This window comes from Pan paniscus, chromosome 1 (genome assembly GCF_029289425.2).
Source record: "Pan paniscus chromosome 1, NHGRI_mPanPan1-v2.0_pri, whole genome shotgun sequence".
NCBI lineage: Eukaryota > Metazoa > Chordata > Mammalia > Primates > Hominidae > Pan > Pan paniscus.
Genome location: NC_073249.2, coordinates 37,606,996 through 37,633,427, shown reverse-complemented (window position 1 = coordinate 37,633,427; position 26,432 = coordinate 37,606,996). Strand labels below are relative to the sequence as shown.

Below are 26,432 nucleotides of genomic sequence, written 5' to 3'. Positions count from 1 at the left end.
TATTGATTTGTAAAAACCATTGAGCTGTTTACATACATAGTCATGTGCCACATGACATTTCAGTCAACGACGGACTGCATATATGACAATGGTTCCCGTAGATTATAATGGAGCTGAAAAATTCCTGTTGCCTAGTGATGTCATAGTCATTGTAATGCCATAGCACAATTACTTTATTTTAAAAATAAATTTAGTGTAGCCTATGTGTACAGTGTTTATAAAGTCTACAGTAGTATAGGGTAATATCCTAGGCCTTCACATTCACTCATCACTCACTGACTCACTCAGAGCAACTCCCAGTCCTACTAGCTCCATATATAGTAGGCGTATCATTTTAAGACTCTTTTATACTGCCCAGGCACCGTGGCTCACACCTGTAACCCTAGCACTTTGGGAGGCCAAGGTGGGTGGATCACTTGACCCCAGGAGTTCAAGATCAGCTTGGACAACATGGTAAAGCCCCATCTCTACTAAAAATACAAAAATTACCTGAGCATGGTGGCACATGCCTATAATCCCAGCTACCCGAGAGGCTGAGGTGGGAGAATCACTTGAGCCCAGGAGGTGGAGGTTGCAGTAAGCTAAGATTGCGCCACTGCACTCCAGCCTGAGCAACAGAGAGAGAGACACTATCTCAAAAAAAAAAAAAAAAAAAAACTTTTATACGGTATTTTTACTGTACCTTTTCTATGTTTAGATACACAAATACTTACCATTGTGGTCCAATTGCCTACAGTCTTCACTACAGTGATATGATGTACAGGTCTGCAGCCTAGAAGCAAAAGGCTATGCCATATAGCCTAGGTGTGTAGTAGGTTATACCATCTAGGTTTGTCTAAGTACACCCTATGATGTTCGTACAATGATGAAATCACCTAATTTCACATTTCTCAGAAGGTATCCCTGTCATTAAGTGACACATGACTGTATACTCAATACTTATTTTTGTTATGTGCACTTCAAACACTTTATTGTGTCTCTTGAACACTCCAGTTTTTAGATTTTTTTTTTAATTGGACATTTTATTTTTATTCACTTATTTTTATTATTATTATTTTTTTGAGACAGAGTCTCACTCTGTCACCCAGGCTGGAGTGCAGTGGCGCTATTTCAGCTCACTGCAACCTCCGCCTCCTGGGTTCAAGCAATTCTCATGCCTCAGCCTCCCGAGTAGCTGGGATTACAGGTGCTCACCACCATACCAGCTAATTTTTTGTAGTTTTAGTACAGATGGGGTCACCACATTGGCCAGGCTGGTCTCAAACTCCTGATCTCAAGGGATCTGCCTGCCTCAGGCCTCCCAAAGTGCTGGGATTACAGGCGTGAGCGACCGTGCTGCCCAGCCTAGTTTTTAGTTTTGATGTACTCATATTTATCTTTTCCTTAATGACTTATGACTTCTCATTTCTGGGTCTTGTAAGGAAGGGGTACCCTACTTGAAGACATTAAGAGTCTCCTATATTTTCTTCAAATACTTTATTTTTTTTTTTAGAGAAACCCTGTTTCACTATGTTGCCCAGGCTAGCCTCAAACCCCTGGGCTCAAGCGATCCTTCTGAGTAGCTAGGAATACAGGCACGGGCCATTGCACCCACCCAAATACTTTAGGGTCCCATTATTGTTGTTGAGATAAAATCCACCGGGAATTTATTTTGGTATATGGTATGGAGTAAAATTCTAACTTTTCCTCCCATATTGTGAATCAACAGTCCCAAAGCCATTTATTGGATAGTTTGTCCTTTCTCCATTGATACGAAAGGGCTACTCAATCATAACGTGAGTTCACAAATAAATCTAGACCTGAACTTTCTAATCTCTCCATTGATGTGGACTTCCTCCTATAACTACATTGTTTTAATTACATTAGTGTAACTAAACTTGACATCTGGTAGGAAGAACTCCTTTGTTTTGTTCATCTTCAAAACTATCTTAGCTATTCATTTATCTTGACTCTCTCAAATGAATTTTAGAACCAAATTTTTGTCCATTGTCTTGAAAAACCATCCCGAATTCTGTTTGGAATTACGTTAAATTTATAGGTTAATCTGGAAGAACTGTCATCTTTATAATATTGAGTCTTCCTCTCTGTGAACACAAGTATTATCTTTCCATATATTCAGGTCTTTCATGTTTTTAAATTTTAGAGAATACACAATGAAATATTTACAAATAACATTATATGATGCCTGAGGCTTGCTTCAAAATAATCCACTGGGGTCTGAAAATAACGTAGAGGAAATAACATTGACCATAATTTGGCAATTGTCGAGGGGGTGTGATGTGCACATGAGATTTCATTTACAAGTCTGAAATTTTCTGTAATAAAAAGATTTTGAAGGAATAACTATTTCTGAAATTACAGCCCCTAAAATGTATAAAAACTCATGACTGTTTTGTTGTCTTAGGGAGTAAGGGTAAAAGCAGAAGGAAAGACCAAAATGATATATTAATCAAAAATACATACAGGTTTAGGCATAAAATTATGAAATATTATTCTCTGTTTTTAAGTTTTGGTAATTTTTCTCATAAATAACTTTTCCCTCATCTCTTTGACAATAATTCTCACTGTGCAGATGTAATTTTAATAATACTCTGCAAACTAATGTAGGCTATGTATGTGCCCAGCCATGGAAATTGCTAGATCACAGAGTATGTGCATTTTCACCTTAATAAGCATAGTCAATTAGTTCTCAAAGTGGTCACAGTAGATTATAATCTCATTAGCAGTATATATGAGATCACCTTTTCCCATATCGGTGTCAAAGTCACCATCTTTGATTTTTCCAAATCTGATCGGCTTGAAATGGTATATCATTTCTTTTATCAATTACAAATACCCTAAAGCAAATATGTCAAAATGTTAATGTTTGTTTACTCTTGCTAGACAGCATATGTATCTTTAAAAAATATTAATATTTCTTTTCCAAATTAATTCCCCCTCCCCAAATTAAAATAAGTTATTTCCCAAAGTTCATACTTGAATGCCTTCTCCCAAGTAACCAAAGTCCTAATCAAGTTACACATGAAAACAACACCTCTGCTTTTAGTAATCTATCTATGCCACTACACTTATGGTTATATCTTTTCTCAAGATTTTAAACATGAAAAGATAAGCTACTTCTGCACAAGGATCGTTTTCTCTAACTCACTGTCCTAATTGAAGTGAAATGGACATTTATATCAAGGACAGACATTACTTTTGCCTTTACCCCTATAAATACTCTCCCTGTAATTAAAATCTAATCATGTTTAATTTTCCTATTAACCACTGAACAGCAGTGCACTGTGCCCACTACTTGCTTAGCAGGAATAAGCTGTCTTCCAGTTTGATAGAAATAAAAAGAGGAGAGGAGGAGGAAAAAGTTCTTTACTCTCAGATGTTTCCCTTAGGTAAGTCTTAGTTCTTTTAACATAAGCATTACTTTTGAAAAAGTTCAATAATGTAGTTGTATGCATGCTAATAAAAATATTTACCTAGTTAAACAATAAATAATATTGGTAAGAAATGAATTTTTTAAAAAGCATCTTTTCTCTTAAAGTAATAAATGGCTGAGATCCAATATATGGAGAATGCTATTTATAAACACCAGACTTATCAATAATCTATCATTCTTTATATATCTTAATAATGGTGCTTTATATTTACAAAGTGCTTTGTGTTTTTTAAAAGTCTTTTTTTTTTTTTTTTTTTTTTTGAGACAGAGTCTTGATCTGTTGCTCAGGCTGGAGTACAGTGGCACAATCTCGGCTCACCACAACCTCCATCTCCCAGGTTCAAGAGATTCTCCTGTCTCAGACTCCTGAGTAGTACACCACACCTAGCTAATTTTTGTATTTTTGGTAGAGACGGGGTTTCACCATGTTGGCCAGGCTGATCTTGAACTCCGGCCTCAAGTGATCTGCCCATCTCAGCCTCCCAAAGTGCTGGAATTACAGGCATGAGCCACCGTGCACAGCCTAAAAGACTCTTTTACCTGTACATCATTTGCATCTCACAACAATGCATCCGCCAAAGTCAGGGCAACTTCTGGCCACCAGAGTCCCAGCATTAGCAAAGTTGCCTGGGCACTTAATCACCATTTGCCACAAATTTTCTGAGGAATATGCTCTAAATGCACGCCCTAAAAGTTCAATTTTTGAAACACAGCAATACTACCTATTTGTAAGACAGGCTCTAGCATACAACTCTGTCACAAATGTTTACTTTCTCATCTATGTGGTATCTTAAGTACTTCAGTAGTATTTTATATAAAAATAATGTGTATTTTATGGTGTTTCATATATAACATGTCATCTCTTCTAGAAATCCTAAAAACCAACAAAGCCTGGGTAGTAAATTAATGGAGAAAACTGCTATTGGAAGAAATAAACAGTTTCAGAGTATTTAAAATAAGTTATTACATTCTTTTGCTTTTTCCTAAGTGTCAGTACAGAAATTTTGAATCAAGAAAAACATTCTGCTCCACATTCTGGCAATCTAGATATTCTTTTTCTACTTAAATCATTTTTTTTTTTTAAAAAGAACTTATTAACACAGTATGAAGGGAGTTTTACTCTGTGGGAAAACGCCACTTTTGCTCAGAGATCTCCATATACTTGCTTGTCACATTATGTTCCAGTGAGGTACAGAACAGGTAGTGGAATTTATTTGGTAGCTTGGACTATAATTTATAAGAAGTGAAAGTAAATGTATTATAGAAAAATAAAATCTAGCCAGGCGTGGTGGCAGGTCCCTGTAAACCCAGCTATTTGTGAGGCTGAGGCAGGAGAATTGCTTGAACCCGCAAGGCAGAGGTTGCAGTGAGCCGAGATTGTGCCACTGCATTCCAGCCTGAGTGACATAGCAAGACTCTGTCTCAAAATAAATAAATAAATAGACAAACCACTGATTAATGTTAAATAAATTATGCTAACTATATTGTTTCCCAAGTGAATTCTGACGGTAAGGAATGCTATCGCATAACAATGTAATATCCCAGCCACCCAGAGCCACATTTTGTGGCTCTCAGCAGACACCAAGATGTACTACGTAGGAGAGGACAGTTATTGCCCTCTATGAAATCTACCTAAAATATAATAAAAGTATCTCAAATATATAGAAACTTATTATAGATTTAATACTTATGAATTGTTAACCTTTCTCTTAATCTGTACTTTCAACTGGGAGTTTCTCTTAGAATTGTTTCATGGCCGGGCGTGGTGGCTCATGCCTGTAATCCCAGCACTTTGGGAGGCTGAGGTGGGTGGATCACCTGAGGTCGGGAGTTCGAGACCAGCCTTACCAACATGGAGAAACTCCATCTCTACTAAAAATACAAAATTAGCCAGGCATGGTGGTGCATGCCTACTGTAATCCCAGCTACTCAGGAGGCTAAGGCAGGAGAATCGCTTGAACCTGGGAGGCGGAGGTTACGGTAAGTCGAGATCACACCATTGCACTCCAGCCTGGGCAACAAGAGCAAAATGCCATCTCAAAAAAAAAAAAAAAAAGTGTTTCATTTAATTACTACTACCTATGAATTTGTTTTGATTTGATCCATAATAACTGCCTTTTAAGTGGTACTAATGTTCTAGGACTTATCTATGTTAGCTCTTTTTTTTTTCTTTTAATTACAGAACTCTAGGCTTCTCATGCTTGTCAGCTCTATAGATAACATTTTACCAACTACATTATTTCTTTTAAAATGGAGAAATTAAAATACATGAAATATCTTAAGTGGGATCTAATAAAAGCTGAGCAGGATGGATTAACTACTTTCTGACTGTCATATGTCACATTTCCCAAGATTACACTAAAAAACTAGCAACAGGCCAGGCGCATGGCTAAAGCACTTTGGAAGGCCGAGGCTGGCAGATCACTTGAGGTCAGGAGTTCGAGACCAGCCTGGCCAACATGGTGAAACCCAGCCTCTACTAATAATACAAAAATTAGCCAGGCATGGTGGCATGTGCCTGTAATCCCAGCTACTCGGGAGGCTGAGGCAGAAGAATTGCTTGAACCCAGGAGGTGGAGGTTGCAGTGCCCACTGCACTCTAGCCTGGGCGACAGAGTGAAGCTGTGTCTCAAAAAAAAACAAACTAGCAATAGTACTGACTTGCCCAGCTATATACCAAAATCACTAAGTGATCACTTCAGTTAAATTCTCAAGAATGAGGGCTGCTTTATTTATTTATCTTTTTAAGTCTGCTAAGATGAAAACAAATCCTTTCTACATCATGTGAAACAAAATTGGCTAGTACCATATGGCTTAATGTTCTAGAGTTCTGGAGAAATTATGCTTAACTGCAGAAAAAAAAAAAAAACCTTCATGAATAGTTTTTCAAATCTCCCCATAGGTGAAGATAAGGAAGCCAACACGAAACAAAACTACAATTTTTTAGTGAACTTTATAGTTTCCAGACAACCTTTTCCTACACTTTGGGCACCCACTCCCCACTTTAAGCAGTTGATACTACCCAGTTTTTCTTGCCAACCTCCTCACATTACAAGAGAAAGGGATCTAATCCCAATTATTTATATTATTAACATTTGTATATATAATGTGATTTCTAATGCTGCATTTAAAAACTTTTATTGAAACACCTTGTCCTTGTTTAAAATTTTAAAAATATAACCAAATGAACGAAAATTCTGAATTAAAACCATTCTTTCTTTCCCTACGCCCCTTGGTGTCCTGATGGCCAAAAACAATATACAAGAAGTCACTCTACAGTTGATAGACACTATTCCTGGGAGCTGCTAAAGACATGGCCCAAATCTCCTCTCACAAGTTTCTTGCAAAACCACAGTACTATCCTGACACCAGGATACCTCTGTTCTTTCTTGCTGTTTTCATTTGCTCTCCATTTCTGAACACAGGTACTACCTCTCCTCTAATATTGGTTAGACACTAATCTTGATTAAACCCTGGGAAGAAAAGAAAAGTATATCTCCTCACTTGTCCTTGGTAGTTGCCACGGGTTGAGGTCTTTCACATGGAAACATAGTAAGGCTAAAAGGCCTATAAAGTGATCAAAACCAAACAGGCCTTATCATGAAGCCTATGCTTCATACAGATACCTGTCATATTTATATAAACTCCTTAAAAAAACTACATTAAAAAACAAGAAGCTAGCATAGATAATCAATAAATGTTTTTGCTACTGTTGTTTATGCAAATGACATATTAAAATGTTAAAAATTTAAAAGTGTAAGTCATAGCTAAATTACCAATTTAATCATTCAGAAAATCTTATGTGGATTAATGATTTAAAAACAAATTCAATTTCTATCACAGGTGTGTGAACCAGAGCAACTCAATCCTGAATACGGGCTGGGTAAAATGAGGCTGAGACCTACTCGGCTGCATTCCCAGATAGTTAAGGCATTCTAAGTCACAGGATGAGACAGGAGGTCAGCACAAAATACAGGTCATAAAGACCTTGCTAATAAAATAGGTTGCAGTAAAGAAACCAGCTAAAAACCACCAAAAGCAAGATGGCCACGAGAGTGACCTTTGGTCATCCTCACTGCTATGCTCCCACCAGCGCCATCACAGTTTACAAATACCATGGCAACATCAGGAAGTTACCCTATATAGTCTAAAAAGGAAAGGCATGAGGCTGGGCGCGGTGGCTCACGCCTGTAATCCCAGCACTTTGGGAGGCCGACGCAGGCGGATCACAAGGTCAGGAGATGGAGACCATCCTGGCGAACACAGTGAAACCCCGTCTCTACTAAAAATACAAAAAATTAGCCGGGCATGGTGGCGGGCGCCTGTAGTCCCAGCTACTCGGGAGGCTAAGGCAGGAGAATGGCGTGAACCCGGGAGGCGGAGTTTGCAGTGAGCCGAGATCACGCCACTGCACTCCAGCCTGGGCCACAGACTGAGACTCTGTCTCAAAAAAAAAAAAAAAAAAAAAAAGGAAGGCATGAATAATCCACCCATTATTTAGCATATCATCAAGAAAGAACCATAAAAATGGGTAACCAGCAGCCCCCGGGGCTGTTCTGTCTATGCAGTGGCCATTCTTTTATTCCTTTACTTTCCTAATAAACTTGCTTTCACTTTACAGACTCGCCCTGAACTCTTTCTTGCTCAAGATCCAAGAACCTTCTCTTGGGGTCTGGATCAGGACCCCTTTTCTGTAATATCTCTATTAATACATACCTTCTTAACCCAAGTGAGTATATATTTATCCTTGATGTTTGCCCTTTGAGTTAACTTTTACTCAAAAGTGTCAGGCAACCGAATAATCATAGTGCCTCTAGAATATCACTTTTAGAGATCTTTATAACTGAGCGAAATACCTACTTCAAATGATATTTTAATATTAAAAATGCAGCATAAGAATGAACTTGAGCCAACTATTTCTACTGTGTGATTAAAAACTAAATATTAAGACATTCATACTGTTCTGAGGTAGTATTGTTGGATATATACTGAGTACTAATATAGAATTCTTACCTGTAATGTACATGTGTGACTGTTGGTTTCCTGTATCCAAGGATCCAGGTTTGAATATCTATAGGTTCAGCTTTGGGATAAGCTATCGTTGTATCTATTATCCACTGGAGGCCTTTTGATTTGCTGTCTGAGAACAAAGAAAAAAAGACTTAAAATTAAATCAACTTTTATATTATCTGCAGCAAATAACATAGATTACTTGACCAGTGTAAGATATATCACTATACCTTTTGCTTTAAGAAAAATTCTAAGGATGAACTTTGGTGCTCCTGTTCTATAACGCTCTTCAGAAGAAATTAAGCATTACTTATATTATAAAATGGGTGAACCTCGAAACAAAGAACACTATTATCTACTGGACATGCACCATTCAAGTATCTGATACAATTATGCACTATGAAGGTCTAATTTATATTTAACACTCCTATAAAAAACTAACCTATGAAAAGGTCAGAAGCTAAACTCATCACAGAAACAAAAAACAGACTTCGAAACAAAACATCATTCACTAAATATAATATAATATAATATAATATAATATAATATAATATAATATAAACACCAAGACTTATGATACTGAGGATGGGCATTAATAAATATTGGAACATGGCAACAAAATTAAGCATTCTTTATGTACACATTTTGTTGCTGCTCTTGTTTAAGACAAAGCAGGCTGGGTGCAGTAGCTCACGCCTATAATCCCAGAACTTTGGAAGGCAGAGGTGGGCGGATCACCTGAGGTCAGGAATTCAAGACTGGCCTGGCCAGCGTGGTGAAACCCCATCTCTACTAAAAATACAAAAAATTAGCCGGGTATGGTGGTGCATGCCTGTAGTCCCAGCTGTTTGGGAGGCTGAGGCAGGGCAATCGCTTGAACCCAGGAGGTGGAGGTTGCAGTGAGCCAAGATCGCCATCATTGCACTCCAGCCTGGGCACAAGAGCAAAACTCCGTCTCAAAAAAATAAATAAATAAATAAACATAAAAAATTGGCTGGGTGCAGTGGCTCACGCCTGTAATCCCAGCACTTTGGGAGGCTGAGGCAGGCAGATCACCTGAGGTAGGAAGTTCGAGATCAGTCTAACCAACATGGAGAAACCCCATCTCTACTAAAAATACAAAATTAGCCAGGCATGGTAGTGCACGCTTGTAATCCCAGCTACTCGGGAGGCTGAGGCAGGAGAATCGCTTGAACCCAGGAGGTGGAGGTTGTAGTGAGCTGAGATCGCACCATTGCACTCCAGCCTGGGCAACAAGAGTGAAACTCCATCTCAAAAAAATAAAATACATAAAAAATAATTAATAAATAAATAAAGCAAAATATCTCCCTCAGTTTTAGCAAGAGTTATATACACAGAAAGCAATAAAGCTTCCTGCCCTTTGGAAGGTACAACTGGTGACTACTGTTGTAGAGAGAGGATGGTAAGTTCTGCTAAGTTTGATCCTTTGCACACTGTTTTTATCCCAGCATGGGGTACAAAGGTGAGCGAGAACTGAGAGGGGAAACATCACAGAGGATACTGATGGCCAGACTTTAGAGTATAATGGTCCATTCTTTATTTGAAGTATGTAAGAAATCCCTAAAAAAAGAAAACTCATTTTCAAGCATAAGTTCAAATGTGCATTAGGAATCAATGATATATTACTTTTGTATGTCAAATAATTTAAAACTGGCCTTAAATTCTGTAAAGATTTTAGAATAACATTGTGAAGGAGAAAAATATACTTGTAAAACAAGTAAAAAATTAATTTTTAAATAACATATTGCTAAATGAATGGAGTTTATGTAAAGAAACACACTTTACCAAGCTACCAATGATATACATGCTGAAATGTTTAGGAGTAAAGTATACTAATGAAGTTTATTTTTAGACACATTAAAAAATGAAACAACCAAGATGGATTAATGGATAGATAGAAGGATGAAGAGATAATCTAGTTAGTCAGCTCACAGATATCCACTGCAAAATTCTTTCAACTCTTATGTATGTTTGAAAATTTTTATAATTAAATGATGAGAAAAAACACCAAAATTCAGTTTAATATCTGTTAAATCATGTGATAACAAAAATACTAATCCTTTTAATCAGACAGAACTTAATTTTGGTATATATGTATGCATCACATATTAAACACAAAGGCATGGTTTGCGTATACATGGAATAAAATGCTAGTGAATATAAATGCAAAAGAAAATAAAATGCAAAATACCAAAATATGGAAAAGAAAATAATATAGGTAAAACTAGTTTTCAAGTACACTTATAATTTTTCTTCTAAACAGGTAGAATGAAAAGCTTTCAGGTAGGATTAAAAAATAAACTACTCTGCTTTAGTTATAAACTAGTTCTCTCTAAAAGAAAACAACCATTTTTCTTCACTATTATGCAGTCAGTATAATAACTGCCCCTACATTTGAGATCTAGACCACTACAGGGTATTGACTGGGTGGAACTATTTTAAAACAGCAGTCTTTATTAGTGCAACTAATCCTGTTTGGAAGACATTTGCCTTCAAGCTTTGGCTCGGCTGCCATTGCCACAGTGTCTCTCCGGTAGTGAAACTATTCTGAACTTTCCTTTTCTATTAAAAGACTCTTTCAATTTGTCTTTTTAATAGATGATGAAAGATTAAGAGAGCTGACTGCCAAGCAGCTGCTTGGGAAAAACAAATAAAAGGAAAACTCAGTTAAATCTGAGTTAAATCACAGACATTATTTCTACGTCTGGTCCTGATTGCCACTTAAAAACACATTGTTTCTGAGGGCCAATCATTTCAATTCTTATTTTATTTTATTTAAAGAATATGAAAAGAAATAGCAAAATACTGCAAAGGAAACAGGCCTAGTGAATGCCTTTCAGCTTTCTAACTTATAATCAAACTTTCACAGTAGTATCTTAGATAACTTGTTCAAAACAGTCTCCATGCTATGGGCACATATATCTTCTGCAAAACTTTGTAATTTACCAGACTATCTGCAAGATAGTTGCATCTCTGAGAATGATTTGCTTTTTCCTGGTGAGAAGGTAATACATACACATTATTTTTAAAAATGGAAAATTCAGAAAAGCATTAATAAATAGAGAAAAATAATACATAATGTTACAACTCAGAAAAGCAATCACTGCTAACATTTTGGTGTCTTTCCTTTCACGCATTTCCTACTGCCTTGTTGTTTACAGACTTGAATTCAAATTGTTTTCATAAGAGTTGTATGTTTGTCCACCCTATTAACATAAGAGCACAAACATTTTTCCAAGCCAATACAAACACTCCATAAACATCATTTGTAACAGCTGTGTTGTATTCCGTTGTATGGATATTTGATAATTACTAATCCATTCTCATTTCTGGCTAATTCCAATTTTTTGGCTATTATAAATAATTGGCTATTATAAATAATCTGTAATAAACTTCTTTGCCTGCATTTCAGATTATTTCCTTTTGATAAATATTTGCAGTGGAATAACTGAGTCATTTATTAACACTTAATGCTCTTAATACTATCAAATTGCATTAAATTAGTTCTCTGCATTAAAAACAAACAAGGCTGGACATGGTGGCTTACACCTATACTCCCAGCACTCTGGGAGGCCAAGGCAGGAGTATCACTTCAGGTTAGGGGTCTGACACTAGTCTGGTCAACACAGTGAGACCCCATCTCTACAAAACAACTAAAGAATTAGCCAGGCATGGTGGCATGTGCCTACAACCCCAGCTACTCAGGAGGTTGAGGTGGGAAGATCGCTTGAGCCCAGGAATTCAAGACTACAGTGAGCTATGATCATACCACCGCACTCCAGCCTGGACAACAGAGCAAGACTGTCTCCCAAGAAAACCCAGAAAAAAAACAACAACAACAACAACAAGAAAAACCCCAGAAAACCAAAAAGCTTTCTCAATTTGATAAATGAAAATATGTATTATTTGATAAATGAAAAGATTAGTTTTTCAAACATGTTATTTCTATAGTTATATCTTTTAGCCTAGCAATTCCACTTCTAGGAATCTGTACTACAGAAATAGTTCCACCAATATGTAAAGATGTTTATAAGAATGTTTACTGCAGCGGTGGGAATGGCTCCGTATAAGTAGGACAGGAGAAAGTTATCTTTGACTTTACGCATTTCTGTATTATTTGAGTAAATTATTATAAGCATGGACTACTTTTGTAAATGGAAACTTTTTTAAAAAAATTACAGTTTCATCTTCTCCCTGAGTACTATTTTTAACAAAAATTATAAATATAAAAAAGAACAATGATCATCTTCTGTAACTCCAGAAAATCCTTTAACTCCAACAAGGTAAAAAATGCTAAAAACCATCATACCTAATTCTTTAGCATCTCCTCCTGCTGGACTTCCATTTTTCTGTTGTGCTACAAGTGCATTCAAAATAATTTTTGTTGCCCCAGACCTTGGCAGAGTAACATTTGTAAGAAATGGCAAGTTATTTTTCTTGGCAAATGCCTGACTTGTTTCTCGCCTCTTCCTGAGGAAGCCCCCTTCTGGAAACAAAACAATCCATTTTCGATCTCTGCTCCTGTAATTATTTTCTAAGTGCTTCTTGAGAAGCAGCAGCTGTTGGTCACGATAAGATCTTCCCTAGAAGGTACACACACACGTAATAAGTACAGGTATATCCAAAATTAAAATGCCATAAAATTAAACAGAAATTACAGCTTCTAAATTAAAATCCAATCACAGAATAGAATAGTGATTCCCCCACCCCACCCCAACTTACTGCCCTTTTTGACCACAGGGGTAAAAAGAGAGAAGTTATTAGCATTTATATAAATAAACCTTTCTTTCTAAAGGAAAAGGAAATTGTTCTGATTGCCCTTGAAAGTGCAGTCATTCATCAATTCAGTGACTACTTACTGAGTGCCTGCTATGTGCCACGCATTGTCCTAGGCACTAGACATAGAGGAGGAAATAAAGAGACTTTCATGGAGCTTACATTCTAGTTTGGGAAGATGGTAAATGTGGAGTGCAAATTCAACTAGTAATATGTGTTAGGAAGAAAACAGTAAAAGGATAGAAAGGGTCAAGAGGGTCAGAGAAAGCTGCTATGAGGAGGTGACATTTGAGCAGAACTGATAATGTGAGGGAATAAGTCATGTGAAGATGCAAGCCATAATATTCCAGGTGACAAAACAAAAAGGACAAAGGTCATTTGGTGGGAACGAGTATGGCATGTTCAAAGAACAGCACCAAGGCCAGTGTGGCTGAAGTGTGATAAACAAGGAAGTCAGGGGTAGGAAATGAAGCTGCAGAGGGAGGTGGAGACCAAATGAGAAAAGCCTTATGCATGGTAAGTAGTTTTGGAGGGGACATCTTTGGATAGTTTTGAACAAGGAAGTGTTATAATCTTATTTCTGTTTAAAAAAATCTGACCAGCCTGGGCAACATGGTGAAACCCCGTCTATACAAAAAATACAAAAATTAGCTGGGTGCGATGGCACATTTAGTGGTCCCAGCTACTCAGGAGGCTGAGGCAGGAGGATCACTTGTGCCCACAAGTTCGAGGATGCAGTGAGCCCTGATGGTACTACTGTACTCCAGCCTGGGTGATAGAGTGAGACCCTGTCTCAAAAAAAAAAAAAAAGAAAAAAGAAAGAAAATCTGCTGGTTCCTGTGACCAAAAGACCACAGGAGATAAGTTAGAAGACTTGCAGTATTCCACACAAGGGAATTTGATGAGATTCAATTATATTGTATTGATAATAAGTATTTACATTCAGGAAAAATGTGAAAGTAAAGCTAAAAAAGACATTCTAATGGACTATATCTTAGTTGAGAGGGAAAGAGACAAAAGAAGATGACCTGAAGTCTAAAAAGAAGAATCCAGAAAAAATTGTAGGAAGGCCCAAAGCTTACAACTAAATATCACAAAGCTTCTTTTTTTTTTTTTTTTTTTTGAGACAGAGTCTCGCTCTGTTGCCCAGGCTGGAGTGCAGTGGTGCGATCTCGGGTCACTGCAAGCTCTGCCTCCCGGGTTCACGCCATTCTCCTGCCTCAGCCTCCCGAGTAGCTGGGACTACAGGCGCCTGCCACCACACCCGGCTAATTTTTTTTGTTTTTAGTAGAGATGGGGTTTCACCGTGTTAGCCGGGATGGTCTCAATCTCCTGACCTTGTGATCTGTCCCCCTTGGCCTCCCAAAGTGCTGGGATTACAGGCGTGAGCCACCGCGCCCAGCCGGTTCTTTCTTTCAGTGTGATCAGTTTGCCAACATTTTCCAGCCAACAAAATTACAGAAACTCCTCAAAATAATTAGTATGCTTTCAGTCTTTAGATCAAATGTATTCCAAATGCAAAACATGTAAGACATTTTGTTAGTCAGTTTGCTGAAGTGAACTGATTATGATTAAGATAGCTATTAAGTTCTCAAGATTATACGTAAAATATTTTTACTATTCTTGGAAAAGCTTGTCAAAATGGTCTAGTAGCAAAGTCTCAAGAGAATTTTTCTTTTAAACATTAATGCTTTTTCCCTTCCTTCCCCTCATGTTATAGATTTTTATTACTAATCTATCAGGGAAAAACACGTTGCTCTTTAGAAATAAATTTGTAAACTTTCCAGAAACTTCGAAATATAATCTTTATGTATGCAAAACTTCACATAGTAATCACAAGAAAATATTTTGGAGTACCTAATTTTCAACTTTTATCTAAAAGTACACCGATAATCTAGTATAATTTAGCCTCTTTTTTTTTTTTGAGATGGAATCTTGCTGTGTCACCCAGGCTGGAGTGCAGTGACGCAATCTTGGCCCACTGCAACCTCTGCCTCCCAGGTTCAAGTGATTCTCCTGCCTCAGCCTCCCAAGTAGCTGGGACTACAGGTTCATGCTGCCATGCCCAGCCAATTTTTGTGTCTTTAGTAGAAACAGGCCTTCACCATGTTGGCCAGGCTGGCCTCGAACTCCTGGCCTCAAGCAATCTGTCCACCTCGGCCTCCCAAAGTGCTGGGATTACAGGCATGAGCCACCGAGCCCAGCCCCTCTTCTTGATGCCTGATGATCATCATTAGAATCAACTGTTACACTACACTATAAATTCAATTATTTCCTAAAGCTGGAAATGAGGTAAGGTGCTCAGCTAGCTTTTCAGATCCCTGAGACTGCTAAGCTTTCTAATTGTTGGTTCCGCTGCCTTCTCTGAGCTATTACACTAGGATCTTTGTTAAGTTGTCCTGATCAGTTTATTTTGTCTTGACCTTGTGTCCGCTCCCCATTGCCACTTCTTGTGGTTCCAGGGTATGCTTACATTTGTTTCTCTGCTCAGAAGAACAAAGGATGTTTCCAAAATGAAATGATATAATGTCCAGTACATAAAACTGTCTGGAGTAAAGTACATGTGTTTTGTGACACTTATTTTCACAGAACTTAGAAGTTTCTCTACTCAATTCCAGCTTATTTCTGAATTTGTGGTTCTTGGAAAAGGCTTAATTAGATTCACCAATTATTCATTAAGTAATAATTATGTGCAAAGCACGGCACAATCCAGGTTGTTAAATATGTAAACACCAAATAACTGTGGTATTGTCATGCATAAAAGCTCGTACATACCATATTTCAGTTATCCATTCTGGTGAAAATAAAGCATATAATACTAGTAACAAGTCAAGAAAATAATGTAGTGCTGATAAGAGGCTATCATTCTTCTTCCTACACTAAACTATTCCTAATGCTTGGGACTTCCCAATTCACCTTCCTCCATCAAATCCATACCTATTCTTTAAAACTTGTGCCAAATATCTTCTCTGAAGTTTTTCTGGATTCACATAAAACTGATATACTTATTTTTCCTACTATGAATTCCCAAAACATCTCCCATTATTATTATTACATTAACTTATTTATTAATTTATTTAATAATCTGCCTACTAATAATTTAGATATCTACTATATTATACAACAGTGCCTTGTAAATAAAAGTAATAGTGATACAATAGTAGTAATCAAGATAAAGATGATGATGAAGGTAGTAGGCACTGTTCTGAGTGCTTTATAGGTATTACTTCATTTAATCCCCACAACAACCATTGTGGGGGATACTACATATTATTCAAGTTTGGAAAACAAGAAACTTGAGGATTTAAATAATTTGCCCAATTCACATAGCTAAGAAACTGAATAGTGGGGAATGTTTACTAAACTAAAAATGTACCTTCTAAATGGGAGAAGAGTAGAGATTAGAATATTTGCATTTTAAGTATTTTAATACTTATCCATACTCAAATTTAGATTGAAATAAATGGTTAGGGAACAAAGATTCAGAGAAAGAGCTCCCTGAGCCTGGCACAGTGGCCAGTGGCTCACACTTGTAATCCCAGCACTCTGGGAGGCCAGGCGGGTGGATCACTTGTGGTCAGGAGTTCGAGACCCTAACCAACACAGTGAAACCCCATCTCTACTAAAAATACAAAAATTAGCTGGGCGTAGTGGCATGCCTATAGTCCCAGCTACTCCAAAGGCTGAGGCATGAGAATCACTTGAACCCAGGAAGTGGAGGTTACAGTGAGCCGAGATGGTGCCAATGCACGCTAGCCTGGGCGACAGAGCGAGACTCTGTGTCAAAAAAAAAAAAAAAAAAAAAAAGCTCCCTGAGACTGGTTAGAAGCAGCCCTACCTATTATAATTGGTTTTGTTATACCTCTTTTTATAATCAAGAATCAATTTGACCAGGCTATCACTGCGGGGAAAAAGTGCTCATTACTTACCTGTCTTATAAAGAAGTCTCCATGAACTAGAGAAACAATTCCAAAGTTTGTGTACTTAAAAATATGATCCATCAACCACATCATCTGAGCAACAACCTAAAATATTTAAAAGCAAGAAATAATATTGGATAGAAGAAACCTGACTATAGTTGAGCTGAGTCTCCAAGCTTTAAATATAATCATCCAAGCATACTTTTAATTAACCAAAATATCTTAAGTCTAACTCTATTTCTACAAACAAAGCACAGTTACTAATAGTGTCTACATAAAAAATTACAGGTCTTGATTCCAAGTCTTCGAATCCTAAGTCACAGGTACATATATCACTATATAAAAAATGAAACTCAATTAACTTCTTAAATTTGGACTTAATGATTTCAAATTTGTTCTACCCCAAAGTCTCTGATAATTCTTATATAACTTACAAAATTATTTTGAAACAATATAATAAAATGGTTAAGTTATCAAACAAGACTATATATTTAATGAACATTCACTGTGGCTTTATAAAATCTGAGTGTAGCTTCATGGCAAAGTATAAAAATGTAGTGTCCCAAATAAAACATTTAAAAATTAATATAATAGAATGATTTACGTATTCTATTATGAATAATATTTATTAGTTTATGCAAAATCATGGTCTTTGCCAGGATAAAAATATTTATAGTGCCTCAGTCCTTAAACAGAAAAATATTATCCACTGCTGATAAGAGTTAATACCAATATTGAGGGCAGAAGACTTTCTTTCATGCAAATTCAAAAATTAAAACTACAGGCCAGGCACAGTGGCTCACGCCTGTAATCCCAGCACTTTGGGAGGCAGAGGCAGGTGGATCACTTGAGGTCAGGAGTTTAAGACCAGCCTGGCCAAAATGGTGAAACCCCATCTCTACTAAAATACAAAAATTAGCCAGGCGTGGTGGTGCGTGCCTGTAAACCCAGCTACTCGGGAGGTTGAGGCAGGAGAATTGCTTGACCCCGGGAGGCAGAGGTTGCAGTGAGCCAAGATCGAGCCGCTGCACTCCAGCCTGGGTGACAGAGAGAGACTCTTTATTAAAAAAAAAAAAAATTAAAAGTACAAACGGGATCTAATTAATGAATCGGTTAATTGTTCTTTCCTGCTGAGGAAATAGCATTCCTTGCTATAAGCCTTAACTAAAGTGAAAGCTACAACCTCAGTCAAGAATGCAATAAGCTCTACTTTGGTTTCCCAGGGGAACAGTAGATGTAAACATCATCTCTAAGAACCAACTGATGTGAACCTACACATATGGAAAAAACTAAAACACTGATATCCATGTGCTGCTTTTATAAAAGCATTATAAAAGCCCACAGATGATATAATATTACAGCTTCTGCCTTAGTTTTCCAGCTACACAACTCCTACTCCATCAGCTTTACAATATTAAATCTTTTTTTAAAAATGAAGATATATGCCTAGTAAAGAAAGAACTGATTCCTCAATCAATTAATATAGAGTAAGATAATCACCAGCATCCCATCTTGTTTTGCTTTGCAATGATGATTACAGTACTATGTTTAAATAAACTGAGATTTGGACTAAATGAAATTTGTTGAACAGTGTCCCCAAAACAAACAAAAAGCAGTGGATTCAACCTATAAAGCATTTTAGCTTTAGATACATTAAGAAGTGTAGTTGTAATTTATTGACTTCTGGGTTTTAAATGCCAAATAACTAGCTTTTATATTTAACCTTTCATTCATGGTGGATTTATCTCTTCAGTTAGAAGGGTCACTTAAAACATAAATTCAGTAAAGACAGCCAAACTATTTCCTGAGATTTGTAAGGACAGCTCTGTTCCAACTTATTTTAGGGGAAATGTTATAAGTCAATAAATGTTTATAAAACATTTAATAAAGTTCTTTTGACAGAAATAAAAATTCTTAGTTTTATCATAAACTGTCATAAAAGGCCAAGACAATTCACAGACACTTATTATAAGGGTACCAGGCTGGGCACGATGGCTCACGCCTGTAATCCCAGCACTTTGGGAGGCTGAGGTGGGCGGATCACGAGGTCAAGAGATCGAGACCATCCTGGTCAACCTCGTCTCTACTAAAAATACAAAAATTAGCCGGGTGTGGTGGCGGACACCTGTAGTCCCAGCTACTCGGGAGAACTGAGGCAGGAGAACTGCCTGAACCCAGGAGGCGGAGGTTGCAGTGAGCTGAAATGGCACCACTGCACTCTAGCCTGGCGACAAAGCAAGACTCTGTCTCAAAAAAAAAAAAAAAGTACCAACACTTTCAGAAAACACAATTAATCCTTTGTTTCATATTCTTCAAAAGAAGGATGAGTAAACATAAGCTGCCTAAATCAACTCTGTCAATGTTTGATAGGTCTGTCACTCAGAACTTTTCCATTATTTCTAAGAGACAAAATCAATCTATATCAATTATTCTTTATCTGGATGCACAGATTTTCTACGTATCAAAACATCGTCTAGAGACTTAAATGACTGCACTCTTTCTGTCCTTTTGAAATTATAATAAGGTCAATGGTTCTCCATTGGGTGAGTATGGAAACTGCAGGATAATTTTGGTCCTTGTGACAAGAAGGACTAAGGAGTGCTACTAGCATTTAGTGTGTGGCAGTTGGGTACACAAAACGTCTGGCAATGCCCAGGACAGTTCTCAGCAACACTGTTGTCCTATTAAAATGCCAACAGTACTCCCACTGAGAAACTAATGGGGGCTTCAAGAAGTCCCCTGAATTCAAAAAGCTATGTTATAATTACATTACCATCAAAGTAATATTTTTCAACTGGCCCGCAATAGCCTTCCTTCTTCGAAGGTATCCATAAAGTATAAAATAAATCAAGTAAACATTCCTACTAGTGAATACAAATTATATTGCTCTGTAATTATTAGGCAGCAGGGAAAGATTATAATGCTTCCACCCTTATATTCTCAGTTACTCCTTTATGAAAGAAAATAAAATATTCTTCTAGATTTCAAAGTATTCAATATTATCAGAGCATTATTTAGTATTAACTAATCTCAAAATAAAAAAAAAATTACTTGGGATAGAAAAATGAACCTAGCCTAACTAACTTAAATATTTTTATAAAGGCAAACAAGCCAACCAAACTTTCTTTTGTCCACATGACTGGGGAATTTTAAATTACCTAATATTCTAGTTAATACAGTTATCATCTATGCCAAACTGGTGTTAGAATACAGTTAGACATGTTTATATTGACCATTTTAATCACGAGTTTCAAAAAACACTTAAGGACATTGTAGGCCCTCAGGATAATCACTATAAATGTAATGATCCTATCTGTAAGAGTTACAATGTTAACTAATTGGAGATTCTCTTCTATAGAAAGCCAAATCAACAAGTTTTGCAAAATTTTAACAGCATGAACTTAGAGGACAGGCAATAAATATTATTATAAATGCAAATATATCTACATGGTGATACTCTTTTAACAATTCAAGATCCTGAATCTAAGAAAGGATTTAATTTATTCCACATTCCAGTGAGATTATGCCTCTGCTTTTCAGATAGACAAGAAAAACAGATTCTGCAATAATAAAACATATTTTTATTTAATCTCCTCTCATTTTCTGACCCTACCCTAACCTAGTGAATCAAAATCTCTGGAACCTAAACACACCAGGGCTTATTCTCACTTTGATGTTTTTGCCAAGATTGTTTCATTAAGAAAGAAGTCCTTGCTTTACCAGTCTACCTAAATTCTACTCATCCTTCAAGGCCAAGTTTATGTCCTCTCCCCTTCATAAAGTTTTCTATGTCCATGAGGTACACAGTGCACTTACCCTCCACTGAAGCCATCTCACTTGTCAATTAAGTATTGTTTATGGCTCATGCCTGTAATCCCAGTACTATGGGAGGCCAAGAGTGGGTGGATCACCTGAGGCCAGGAGTTTGAGACCAGCAGCCTGGCCAACATGGTGAAACCCCGTCTCTACTAAAAATATAAAAATTAGCCAGGCATGGTACCCGTGCCCATAGTCCCAGCTGCTTGGGAGGCTGAGGCACAAGAATTGCTTGAACCCAGGAGGCAGAGGTTGCAGCAAGCCAAGATTGTGCCACTGCACTCCAGCCTGGGCAACAGTGCAAGACTCCATCTCAAAAAAAAAACAAAAAAACAAAAAAAACATTGTTTGTGATACCCTTCTTCCACCTGCCACTAGGCTGTCAGCACCTTGATAAGATGAATTGTATCTTACAAGATGGTGTTTACACTTCCTATAGTCACTGATCATAACTACTAAGCCCTTAATGAACTTCCATTAGGTCACACATTAACTCCATTAATTTATACACCTTATTTAGTTTTCTATGAACATAACCTCTTTAACTTCTAAGGTGATAATTCTCCTAAGGCTAAAGACTGAATTTATTTTTTAAATCCACTCAGTTTATAAATATTTATTCTATCATAAGCAATATTCCCCAATCTTTTGTTTTAGAGATGGGGTCTTGCTGTGCTGCCCAGGCTGGAGTGCAGTGGCTCTTCACAGGCATGATCCCACTACTGATCAGCACAGGAGTTTTGGCCTGCTCCATTTCCACCCTGGGCTGGTTCACCCTTCTTGTGTGACCTAGTTGTTCACTGCTCCCAGGAGGTCACCATATTTATGCTCAACTTAGTGCAGACTGCCTATCAGCATAGAGAACTATAGCCCAAACTCCTGGGCTCAAGTGATCCTCCTGCCTCAGCCTCCCGAGTAGCTGGAACTACAAGTGGCACCACTGTGCCAGGCTAAAGCTGCTTTTTGTGTTTGTATTTTTCAAACTAGCAATCCACTGCTTCACCTCCAGACAGCCCTCAATTTGAACTATATTAACCTGCTTTCATCCCAGTTACTATTTTTTAAAACAGTCTTATTGAAATATAATTCACATTGTCCCAGTTTTTTTTTTTTTTAAGTCTCTACATTCCCACTTCTGGGTGACTTAGAATGATATATTTTTCCTTTTAATATTTTCTAAATTTTTATTTAAAGTATACATATTAAAGTCTATGTCTATATTTCAAAGCACAGTAAGATATTTGAATCGATTCCCTTTTTTTTTTTTTTTGAGATGGAGTCTTGCTCTGTTGCCAGGCTGGAGTACAGTGGCGTGATCTCGGCCCACTGCAATTTCTGCCTCCCGGGTTCAAGCGATTCTCTTGCCTCAGCCTCCCGAGTAACTGGGACTACAGGTGCACACCACCACGCCCAGCTAATTTCTGTATTTTTAGTAGAGATGGGGTTTCACCCTGTTGTCCTGGATGGCCTCGATCTCTTGACCTCATGATCCACCCACCTCAGCCTCCCAAAGTGCTGGGATTACAGACATGAGCCACCATGCCCGGCCAAATGGATTCCTTTTTAACCTTCCTTTCTGGATGTCTATCTACTGCCTTCAGGGTAGCTTACCAGTCCTTTGTCCTGGAGGCACATCATCAGTGTGCACACATCTCCTGTTGCCTGATGATTCACCAACATCACTGCTTCATCTTTTGAAACTGCTTTAATATCTTCTCCCCATTCCATCACTGTAAGAACAAAAAAGTTTCAAAGCTGTCATTTTAAAGATTTTTATATTATCACAAACCTTATATTAGAAAAAATGATGTATATTAATGATGATATGTCACCTAGCTAAAACATCCGAAAGTTTAGAACTAAGTTTATTTCCTATGCAAATCAGAATGTTAATATAACTTTTATAGAGCCCCCAAATACACATTAAAATATAAAATTATCATACTTTATTTATTTATTTATTTATTTATATTTGAGACAGAGTCTAGCTCTGTCACCCAGGCTGGAGTGCAGTGGTGCGATCTTGGCTCACTGCAACCTCTACCTCCCGGGTTCAAGCAATTCTCCTGCCTCAGCCTCCCAAGTAGCTGGGATTACAGGTGCACACCACCACGCCCAGCTGATTTTTGTATTTTTAGTAGAGATGGGGTTTCACCATATTGGCCAGGCTGGTCTCAAACTCTTGACCTCAAGTGATCCACCTGCCTTGGCCTCCCAAAGTGCTGAGATTACAGGCGTGAGCCACTGTGCCCAGCTATGGTCATACCTTTGATCTAGAAGTTCTATTTCCTAGAATTTATCCTACAGAAACTTGTTCAAATAAGCAAAGATATATGTATAAAGAATGTTTATCACAACTTAAATGTTCACCAACAAGGGAATGGACAAGAAAATTATGATGTAATAGGAGAGTATAAACCCATTAAAATAATGGAAAATATCTCTTATTCACTAACCCAAAAAAGATGTATTATCAACTAACAAAGCAAATCACAAAACAGTAAATATAGCATGATCCCATCTTTTTAAAGCAGGAATACCATCCATGTGTTGTTCAATGCACTGAAAAAAGTCTAGAAAAATAAATTTCAAACTGTTAATACCGATCATCAATGAGAGGTGGTTCCCAACCCTTCAGATTCTATTTTATAAGAAAACATTCAGACATAATAATGCATACTTTCACCTTAAAATAATAAAACTAATAAAAATGCCAAATTATTTGAAGTTATCAGATGAAAAGTCACTGCGCCAAAATCTATACGTACATTCTAAGGGAAACAGTGGTATTTCTATGTAGTTATGCCTCATTTCATTTTATATTTATTTTTAACTTTTTTGAGACAGGATCTTGCTCTGTTACCTTGGCTGGAGTGCAATGGTGCAATCACAATAGCTCACTGCAGCTTCAAGCTCCCTGGGCTCAGTGACCCTCCTACCTCAGCCTCCCGAGTAGCTGGGACTAGAGGTGCATGTCACCAAGTCCAGCTAACTTTTGTATTTTTTTTGTAGACACAGGGTTTTGCCATGTTGCCCAGGCTGATCTCAAACTCCTGGGCTCAAGCAATCCACCGGCTTCAGCCTCTCAAAGTATTGACATTACAGACATGAGCCACTGCACTCGGCCACCTCATTTTACAGTAAATTTATGTCAAGCCTCAGTTTTCAAACATCAGAATTCTGCAAAGAATCTTCTAGCATTTTTTGATATGAATTATCAAAGGCCAATTCTACATTAGTATTCTTTACCCTAACCTTATCTCACTCACTGATGCAAGGAAAGAATTCAAGCCACCTGTGTGTAAAAGCTCAGGATGAAATAGGGATAGGGAGACCTGTTTAGAAGCCAATTTTGCACTATATTTCAAAATTAATAAATGCACAAACCTTTTTACCTAGGAATTCTACTTCTAGAAATGCATCCTACAGATACACTCATTTATGTGCAAAATGACATGTACACAAGGCTACTCACTGCAGCTTTGATTGTAAAAGCGAAGATGAAAACAACTAGAAAGAGAAGCTAACTCAAATTCATAGAAACAGTAGAATGGTGGTTGCCAGGGGCTGGGGGAGGGGGAAATTGTTGTTTAATGAGTACAGTGTTTCAGTTTTACAAGATGGAAAAGTTTTAGATATTGGTTCCACAACAATATGAATATACTTAACAAGACTGAACTGTACACTTGAAAAATTAAGATGGTGAATTTTATGTTAGCACATTTTACCACAATTAAAAACATTTTTAAGGGAGACTAGCTAAATAAATTATATCTATGCAATGGAATATTACGCAAACATAGCACTTATGTACTAAGATGAAATGATATACTTTAAGTAATAAAAGCAAAGTGTAGAATAGGATGATGGATGCCACTAGTTGTGTTTTTTGTTTGTTTGGTTTTTTGTTTTTGAGACGGAGTTTCGCTCTTGTTGCCCAGGCTGGAGTGCAATGGCGTGATCTCAGCTCACTGCAACCTCCGACTCCCAGGTTCAAGCGATTCTCCTGCCTCAGCCTCTGGGATTACGGCATGCGCCACCACGCCCGGCTAATCTTGTATTTTTAGTAGAGACGGGGTTTCTCCATGTTGGTCAGGCTGGTCTTCAACTCCCAACCTCAGGTGATCCGCCCACCTCGGCCTCCCAAAGTGCTGAGACTACAGGCCTGAGCCACCGCACCCAGCCTAGTTATGTTTTTAAAAAGGACAGAGAATATACTAACCAAATGAAAACTCCCCATATGCCCCTGTTGACAACCCTCCAATGGAGACACACGGACATACAAACACACAAACACACACACACATGCACAACATTCTTTCATTAATACAATCTTCATTCAATAAATCAGCATCAGGCATGGTTAGGTGTTGTGGATATAAAATAAGTAAGAACATTTCAAGTATTATTCTAAAGTGAACAGCAGTTAAAACTCAAGAAAAATCTAGCTTGGTTCTATAAATAGTGGGCTATTAAGAGGTAATGTGGAAAGTTTTCTGGCTCTCCATCTGTATTAATAGATGTCTCATCACCAAATAGTCCTTTAACGCAATCTGTGCTACATGAGTGGAAAATACTAGATACCTAGGCCCATGCAGTGGGAAGGCATATATGTCAATATAACTGCAAATAAGAATAAGTTTTTACATAAAATATATCTTACCTGTTTGCTTTATATAAATCAGATAAATCTAGTAAGTGTGACTGGTTTAAATATGAAAATATAAATTGAATTTGGAACCCTCTGTACTGGGTTGAACAGTATACTCCAAAAATTCATGTCCCCCCAAAATCTGTGAATTAAGATGAGGTCATACTGGATTGGGGTGGGCCCTAAACCTAAATCCAATAAGACTGGAGTCCTTATAAGAATAGGAAAATGTGGGTCAGAGAGACACACAGGGAGACCACCACGTGATGACAGAGGCAGAGATTGAAGTGACGCACCTACAAGCTGAGGGACACCAAGGATGGTGGACAACCACCAGAAGAAGCTGGAAGAGGCAAGGGAAGAGCCTCCCTGAGAGTCTTTCGAGAGAGCATGGCCCTGCTGATGCCTTGATTTCAAGACTTCTAACTTCCAGAACTGTGAAAGAATAAAATATCTGCATAACAAATTTGTGGTAATTTGTTATGGCAGCCCTAAGGAATTAACATAACCCCTCCCTCAATTTTCCCCATCCTCTCTCTTCCCTTTCCATTCTATTTTCCCCAAAATTATAGTCTTTCTTTTCTTATCAAGTATAGGAAAAGAATTGCATTATCTTTTAATATTCAGCACATTATATATAATCTAACATTATGTATTATAAATGGTTTTTAATGTTCACTTCTAAATACTTTCAGAAATTATACTTTAAAGTATAATTATTAAGAGTTAATCCACTACATGTTTTATCTCTCAATCAGAACTTAGCCAAAATTTATTTTCAGACCAAATGTCAACTTACCAAGAC

The 26,432-nt window shown here is 37.4% G+C and overlaps 1 protein-coding gene across 7 annotated transcripts in view; it reads right to left on the bottom strand.

Moving 5' to 3' along the window:
- LPGAT1 (lysophosphatidylglycerol acyltransferase 1) overlaps positions 1-26,432 on the bottom strand; it is an 88,494-nt gene that overhangs the window by 26,983 nt on the left and 35,079 nt on the right. For all 7 annotated transcript variants that reach the window (XM_034946303.3, XM_063597305.1, XM_034946313.3 and 4 more), the window contains 4 exons: positions 22,588-22,706; positions 17,170-17,265; positions 12,774-13,047; positions 8,447-8,573 (listed from right to left, as the gene is read on the bottom strand). In XM_034946303.3, coding sequence (XP_034802194.1) covers positions 8,447-8,573; positions 12,774-13,047; positions 17,170-17,265; positions 22,588-22,706 — 616 coding nt within the window. The remainder of the gene's footprint in view (positions 1-8,446; positions 8,574-12,773; positions 13,048-17,169; positions 17,266-22,587; positions 22,707-26,432) is intronic.